This window comes from Puntigrus tetrazona, chromosome 13 (genome assembly GCF_018831695.1).
Source record: "Puntigrus tetrazona isolate hp1 chromosome 13, ASM1883169v1, whole genome shotgun sequence".
NCBI lineage: Eukaryota > Metazoa > Chordata > Actinopteri > Cypriniformes > Cyprinidae > Puntigrus > Puntigrus tetrazona.
In genome coordinates, this window is record NC_056711.1 from 16325991 (window position 1) to 16335023 (window position 9033).

General features: G+C 38.2%; 1 protein-coding gene across 1 annotated transcript; it reads left to right on the forward strand.

Moving 5' to 3' along the window:
• Positions 1–1866: 1866 nt before the first annotated feature.
• LOC122356348 (cytochrome P450 1B1) lies at positions 1867–6675 on the forward strand. The gene is made up of 2 exons (XM_043254967.1): positions 1867–3059; positions 4152–6675. The coding sequence occupies exons 1-2, from the start codon at positions 2065–2067 to the stop codon at positions 4741–4743; spliced, it is 1587 nt and encodes a 528-aa protein (XP_043110902.1). The 5' UTR covers positions 1867–2064; the 3' UTR covers positions 4744–6675.
• The last annotated feature ends 2358 nt before the right edge of the window (positions 6676–9033 follow it).

The following is a 9033-nucleotide window of genomic DNA, read 5'->3' on the forward strand; positions in this document are numbered from 1 at the left end:
TTTATCAGCTGCATATGTACGCCCGTCAGTGGTCAGTTTTAAAGCATTTGAATGAAAAGCAGTTAACAGCAAACCACTGACCTCAAACTCAGTTCCTGAAGGGCCACAGCTCCGCGCGGTTTAGCTCCAAGCACCTCCAAGTCACGGTTCCTAGTGATCCTAAAGACCTCGATTAGCTGAATCAGGCGGGTTTAATTAGGGTTTGGAGCTCTGGCCCTTTAGGAAAGTTTAAGAAAGTTTAAAAGCATCTCTTCATGCAACTCATGAAGTTCGTTGAGACAAACAGCTTTGACGACTCGTATAAGAGAATATGCAAAATAACGATCAGTAATAAAAATAAAAAAAAAACATTGTCTAAACGAGCACGTATTGTTGTCTTTATAAATATACCGTTTATTATAAAATGCATCAGGCTATATATAATATAGAATTTGAACTTGTCGTAAATAGTCTTCCTGTGACGAGTAATTTGACGTGACGTGATGCGCGCAGAAGTGCTCGCGCGCTGTCCGTGGTACTGAACACACTAGAAGCCGCTGCTTTCACTCGGCGGTCTTACTTTTTACAGAACAATTTCGTTTTTAGCTATACGCATATATTTGTATGACCTTTTTTTACATTTTGTTAGTTTAACTATATATATATATATATATATATATATATATTTATTATTATTTACTGTAATATAGGCCTACGCGTTAGACAAACCTACATGTAGCCTGGCGTAAATCGAGTTTAAAAAAATACATAAATTATAAAAAAAAAAAACATTTATAAAAAAAGAAACAAACATGATTAAAATTGTGCATCGTCCTTGTGAAAACAGTGGATCGTGACCATCGTGAGGTTTTCACATCAAACATCGGGACGTTTTAGTCTTTCTTTGGGAAAATTAAAAAAAGCCTATTTTTGTTGTTTGAAAACGACATGGTTTTTAAATTGTAACATTGTGAATTTACTACATGAGTATATCGATAACAAATAGATTTAAATGATTTTAGTTTAATTTAATTTAATATTTCGGTATCCCAAGTATAGCCGATGACTGCCAATAACAAAATACCAACGACAAAAAAAATGAAGAATTAAAAACTTATAAATTCAAAACTATTTCTCTTAATTAATAATGCGAGTGTCCCATATTATAAATTTAGTGCCGTTTAGGAATGGGGTCCTCCTAGTGGCAAAAGGTAGAAACATGCAAAGAGGAAAATACTATCAAAAAATCTCCATCGTTGCACAATTTTCCATCACATGTTAGCTTGTCTATTTTATTTTCCACAATGATAAAGCATAAAGGAAGTATGGGCTATTATTTTCCTGTCAAACGTTAGTTCCTCGTGAGAGGTAAGGTTTGATCCATTGTCTCAGCATCACCGTACACACGATCTGTTCTCACGAACATCTCTGAAGCTGCAAATACAAAACAAGAGTTTTGAGTCAAGCAAAATACTTTTTTGTATTGTCCTTTCATTTGATGTATGCTGACAGATCCTTTACCGCATAACTCTTTTATCGCGTTCGGGGTCTTTTTGCTGCATTAAGGGAAATAAGTAGCCTTCATATATATAATATCAACCAGGTGTCTGCAACTGTGTGAGGTAATCTGTTTATATGGAGAAATATTATATATATATAATATATAAATAGAGGGAATGTATATACATGTATGTATATGTAACGGTAATATTATCGTGGTAAAATGAACAAATAAACGCATTGCATTTTAAATATATAACATTTCTCCACAGATAGGCTGGGTGACATAGATATGACATACGATCACTTATATTCTATACAACAGTAGAAGTCACACGTTCAGAAAGAGAGAGAGAGTGAGTAAGAGAGAGAAAGAGAGAGAGAGAGGAGTGTGTAAAGGAGGAGACTCAGTAGTGTTATTTAGTCGTGGATAAATGCTTGGATGAATGCACCTTAGACCGACCCTCTGATTTCATGCGAGTCACTCAGAGACGCCGCGAGCGCTGATCTGATGCTCAACAGGTCGTTTGCGTTTTATCACTTTACAGCGGATCTGCATTTATCGTGAGGCTTGCAAATACATCTATGATGAATTTCCCGGCGGTTCTGGGGGATTTCATTCAGCTGTCAGCGCGTAGCGTTTTACTGTCGCTGGTGGTGTGTTTAATGCTCATGTTCTGGCGTCGTTCCGGTCGGCAGCAGTTACCGGGCCCGTTCTCTTGGCCGGTCATCGGCAACGCGGCTCAGCTCGGTAACTCGCCCCACTTTTACTTCACCCGGATGGCTCAGAGATACGGCGACGTGTTTCAGATCAAGCTGGGCAACCGGCACGTGGTGGTTCTGAACGGAGACGCAATTAAAGAGGCGCTGATTAAAAAAGCTGTCGATTTCGCCGGCAGACCCGATTTCGCCTCGTTCCGGGTCGTGTCCAACGGGAAAAGCATGGCGTTCGGTAACTACAGCCAGTGGTGGAAACTGCATCGGAAGATCGCGCACAGCACCGTGAGAAACTTTTCCACGGCCAACATCCACACCAAGCAGACCTTCGAGAAGCACATCGTGTGCGAGATCGGAGAGCTCATCCGCTTGTTTCTGAATAAAACCAGCGAGCAGCGGTACTTCGAGCCTCACCGGTATTTGGTGGTGTCTGTGGCGAACACGATGAGCGCCGTTTGCTTCGGGAACCGGTACTCGTACGACGACGAGGAATTCCAGCAGGTGGTGGGCAGAAATGATCAATTCACCAAGACAGTCGGAGCTGGGAGCATCGTGGATGTGATGCCCTGGCTGCAGTACTTCCCAAACCCGATCAAAACGCTGTTTAACCAGTTTAAAGTGCTCAACGAGGAGTTTAACGAATTCATTAACTCCAAAGTGGCGGAGCACCGCAAGACTCTTTTGCTGAGCCTCGTCCGTGACATGACCGATGCGTTCATCGTTGCTCTGGATAAAGGGCTGTCAGGGGGCCCGGGGGTCTTTCTGGATGAAGAATACGTGCCACCGACCATCGCAGACATTTTTGGGGCCAGTCAAGACACTCTATCTACAGCTCTACAGTGGATCATTCTGTTACTAGTCAGGTAATGTTTTGTTATCGAATATAACGCCATTTACTCGAGCTTAAGTCGTTCGAAGGATTATTTCATTTTAATACACTAGTTAATACTTGAAGTGGACCAAAACCTTTTATCAAAGTTGTCCTAAAACCTAAAACCAAAGCGCTTTTTTGTCTTAGGACAACTTTTTTATCATCTCCAGATGTTGACTATTTTATATATAATTACTAATTAATATGGATGTTCACGCTGCTCATGAAAATGCTTATGAATAGCACGCCAAATAAAACTCGTGATAGGTCTACTGATACGCAAAAATGGACTTTGGCGTGTATATGACACCACGTGTTTGGCGTGCATATAATACGCAGTTTCTGCGTGCATATGATACGCATCTAACACGCAACCCTAATCCTACCCACCGTGTTTCATATACACGCTGAACTCAATTTGTGCATATAAATACCTCGAGATTTCGATTTTATTTTCGTTTTAACCAAAAATGGGTTAAGCATATCAAATTTACAGTCTAACTGTAAAACAGACCAATAATGATGACTTTTGTTGCAGAGAGGTGCATATCCTTAATTGCATGCTCTCTAGAATAATTACGCTTTTACATTATTATTTTTTTTGAACACCATAAGTCAGCACTGTAACAGATCATCTTTTTATGTGGCCCAGAAGAAAGAAAACATGGGTTTGACATGAGAGAAAGATGACAGCATTGCAATTTTTTTTTTAACTTTACACTGTAAGCCTGCAATGCAGACAACTCAGAGATTGTCCACAAGAGACGGACGGTTCTCAATAACAACCAACAAGCTCTCATATGTTATGTAACCCTTCCGTGCAGGTATTGGCAGCAACCAATGAGGGCAGGTTACAGCAACACAAATGAAATCTGACCCACTAACACTGTTAAACATGTAGGCCACTCTGTGCAACTTCATGTAGGATACTAACGCTGATGAGATGAGATAAGAGGCCAGATTTATTTATAAATGGAAGTGATGTGGAAAACAAATGTTATTGTGCTTCCAATATTTGTTTCAATCCTTGGTGATTGGGTAAACTCAAAGTTGAAAATGTCGGTCTTGACTTGCATACTTGCAGGTATCCAGAGATCCAGAAACGCCTTCAAAAGGACGTTGACCAAATAGCGGATCGCAGTCGCCTTCCAACCATTGCAGACCAGCCCCATCTTCCATACGTCATGGCTTTCATCTACGAAGTCATGCGATTCACCTCGTTCATCCCTGTAACAATTCCCCACAGCACGACCACGGACACGTCCATCAACGGCTATCCCATTCCTAAAGACACCGTCATTTTTGTCAACCAGTGGTCTTTGAACCACGACCCGACCAAATGGGACCAACCAGAGGTATTTAACCCGCAGCGCTTCCTGTTTGAGGACGGCGCTCTCAACAAAGACCTAACCGCCAACGTGCTGATCTTCTCCGTGGGGAAGCGTAGATGCATTGGAGAAGACGTGTCCAAGATACAGCTTTTCCTCTTCACGTCCTTGCTGGTCCATCAGTGTAATTTTACAGCAGAAACTACTCCCAGCATGGACTATGCGTATGGGCTCACGCTTAAACCCAGACCCTTTAAAGTTTCCGTCACGCTCCGTGACAGCACAGAACTGCTCGAGAGCTTGGTAGGAACAACTCAGACTCCTACACAAGAGAGACAGAGACCTTAATTTTGAAGGGAAATCAAAGCATGCAACTTAAATACTTTGCCAAATGAAGGTGGCTAAGAAAACACTGAAGAATCTCTCATATCTGCATTATAGAATTATATTTATAGACGTAAAACTCAGGCAAAAACTGTTTTTTGGCTCAGTATGGGCTACTGCAATAACAACACACCCATTAATTACTGTACATGATGCACTGATTTATGGTATATTATGCAAGAAGCAAAGCAGAAGCTACACAAGAGGACAATGCATGATTTATTCAGACAAATGCTAGTTGGTTTAGAGTATTGAGACATCGAAATGCATAACATTATTTAGTCAATCATTTTGTGTTACTAACTCTAGCCTAAATATAGCTTAGCATATATACATTTAGTCTCAGTTATGGACAAGTCACCCTCATCATGCTACAATCTTTTATTTGCAACTTTTTTATTAAGTGGTTTAAAGTCAACGTGAAACACTGTTCACAAACCATTTTACTTCCATTACATATTTCTGAACGAATCAAGATATTCGGTGATCAGTAAACTGGTGCAGTAATTGATTTCATTTGGTTCACAAAATCATTAAAAATAGACGATTACGGATAAAATAACGTAATATGCAACACTTAAACAACGTTAAAAATACGGCTGATTGCATTTCATGTTGACTTTAACACATTTAGTCGTTTTTATTAAAGACTGCATTAAGTTTCGAGTGCGTTTTTTTTTGTTCTGTTGTTGCTTACGGGACTTCAGCTCAAACTAGCCCTATGCTGCATTACTAATATAAAATTAGACATTTGTACAGTATAATCTTACAGCACTTTATTGTTCTTTGTAATATTTCCCGATTCTCACTACAGCATTGTTGCAATCTGTGCCTTATTATTAGAGACTTCTTAGCATTAATCTGTTATTAAAATAAACAAAGGCGGGTTTAACACAGTTCACTTCCATTGTGTTCCCGCAGCATCCTTCCCAATCAAATATTGTCTGGAGATCCTCACAGTGGGTCACAGGAAGCCTCCAGTGAAACTATTCTGAACATACATGTTTATTATAAGTTGAATGTGATATTTCATTTTTGGCACATGATGTTGTGTAGGTGAAAGGAAATGCATTTTGTGTCCCTCGGGTCCCTTCTAGTAAGGGGTAGCCTGAAAGGGAAATTCAGGGTTTGTTAACTAACATGTATAAAGTATGTTACGATTACTAATTTTTGCTCATTTCTAACTGCTGCAATATATTTTTGAACTGTAATAGCGATATTTGATCTGCTGTAATATATTTTTGGACTGTAATAGCACTTCTGTATTAGATCTACTATGTTTTATATGCGAAAGATTAATATGTAAGTTTGATATGTAGTTCCTACACTGTAAAAAAAAACAACAAAAAAAACAACTTGAGCCAATTTAAAATTTTAAGGCAACCAATTTCCGCTGATAAGAAAACTCGTAACTCATAAGCTGAGTCTCAAAACTCAAAAGTCTGCTGAAGCTGGTTGCCTCAAAATTAGATTTTTTTTTTTTTTTTTTTTACAGTGTTTATGTGATACCAACATAATATTATATTTTTCTACTTCATATAAGCTCTGACATTTGGCTGCTCTGTGAATTTTAAACTGCATTCAGTTCATATATATATATATATATATATATATATATATATATATATATATATATATATATATATATATATATAAACACACAATAAATGTATAATCAAATATATATGTATTATTATTAATCAAGCTTTTCTGATAATAAATGCAGTATAACATTGCTGTCATATGCAATCAAGTTAGTTTTGGGATTGTTTTCATCCTGCAACACCTAGACAAAATGTGATTATGTAAAACAAAACGTCTCGTTTTTTGTATGGAAACAAAATGTCCTTAAAATAGCGGCAAATAAAAATAACCATTCTAACTTTATTGCACACATCATGAAGTACCTGCATGCAGCCACTCGATTGGGCATTTAAAACAGAAGGAAAGTGTGTAGGATATACCCGTCCCTATCTTGCTTTCCCAGCACATCCTGTTCTGATCAAGCCTGAGGATTGTAGCCAGCTGAGCTCCGAGTGCGTGACAAGTCCAGATAAAGCCAACTGATTACTGATACGCCAGCAGCCGCCTGCTCCCCTTCCAGGCCCTGCTGAAGAAAAGAAAACACGCTCCACTATTGTTGGATTAACAGTACACTCTCTGAAAAAATGCTATAAAGCTGTCCATGGGATGGCATCCTTGGGTACAAATGTTAAAAAGGTGCAGCTTATTTAGATCTAGCACCAATTAATACCAATTTAAAGCATCCCAGGGAAAGGTTTGTGTAATATTGTAGGATTCTTGCAGTGTGTAGTGTTTTCACCAAAGGATGAGGGCATCAGTGCAACCTTAAAAAAGCCAATCAGCAACAATCAGCATACAAACAAAAATAAACTCTAAGATGCAATGAAATATGAAATACTCAAATCACTTAATGCATTGTTAATGTAAGACTAAATTGTTTTTTTTATTTTTGTTTAAATTTCAGTAATTGTCATGTTTTTTTTTTGTCTTAAATGCATTTCAAATAAATTCTGTGCCCATTCATCAAACAATCCAGAAAAATATGAGTATTGTTATATTTAGATTCATTTTAGTTTTTTTACTAAGCCTAATATATTTTGAAGTTTCATCTCTATTTTATTTCTAGCACTAAAATTGGAAATAAATTAATAAAAATAAAAATAATGTAATAACCCTAATAAAATGCTACATTTATTTCTATTGCTTTCTCAGTTCTATCGGTTGAAGTCTTTGTTAAGATCATAACCTAGAAGAGACCTCCAACATACCAGGTCATGTCCTGCAGGCATTATTTCTGCGCTGTATGGGAGACTTACGTACAGTAGGTAACAAGACACTATAAGATGGTTTTCAGTTCTTGAGGATGAAAAGTTGTTCTGTTACAAGATACTTCCACACACAGAGGTGTAAAAAGCACTGAGAAATTACAATGAAATTAAAGTAAGGATACCATATGGATATTTGCCCTCTATAGCCGTGTTGTAATGACAATTTTGATCTCTTTGACAAACATCTTTCTACCTACAGTTTTCCAAAAAGACCTTATCCTTGTTAACAAACCCCATATTTGAAGTCCGAACAAGTACGTTCAAGACTTAAAACAACATTCAGTGACACAAAAACATAAAAATAACAAGGTGGAGTAAATGGCAAAATGCTGTGCACTACAAATCAGTGTGTAATTTAGATAGCACATTAAAATAACATAAGACACACCAGTTTTCACTAAAAATAGCTGGACGCGGGTGAGCTATATCCATCCTGACTTTACGTCAGGAAAAAGGTGGATAGTGGATCTGGCGTCCGCCATGACACCTACTTTGAGAAATGCAGCAAGCGGAGTGAAACTTGGTGAAATATAAACGGTGAAGCGTTTGGAGGAGCTCTGTTATCACCCTGGTCAGCCATTCAGATTCAAGGACCACAAAGAACAGTTGTATAATGGTCATATCATACTCCCCCCGAGCGCAGAAACTGATTCAACGGTAGATCAATCTGTTGATACAAACGGAGATATGGCTATTTTCACAGTATTATTAATTTACTGTATTTTTGATCGGATAAATGGAGCCTTATAAGAGACTTCTTTCAAAAACATACTGACCCTAAACATTTGAACAGTGGTGTTAATGTAACTGCAAAAAGCACGAAACGATAAAATGATGAATAACCGGAAAGCATTATGAATAAATGCAGATCACCTCAGGTAGGCCTACCTTCGGTTGCATGATGTCAGTTCATATAAAACATGTCTGAGCAGAAGAGTCTCTGATCGGAAGGTGTTTGCTGCTGAAGACATGCTGTGGCTCTGATGCAAGGAAAGGCAGATGTCCAGACATGTAAAGGTCATTTCTGTTTACAACTGGTGGGCGTCAAGTCAGTATGAGTGCCCTGTAATATTTCTTAACACCTGAAAATCAGCTCTTTTCTTCCACGTCTTCCTGGCATTTCATACGGTTGGCTTCTTTCTAGACAAGAATAGACAGGTATGATAATGACTGAAAACTATCGGACCTACATTTATGAAGTTAAAAGTGGCGTATCATTTCTGTGCCACTCAACAGAACTGCATCTGAATTGCAACAGTTGTCATCCGAAGCATTCGAGGACGACTAAAGCTTGAGAAATAAGCACCAAAAGAAAGAAACGTGTAAAATGCAAGATATATAACAGCTGTCAATTATGCCATTAGCATAAAAAATGTGCATGATCAATGTACAACACACAGAC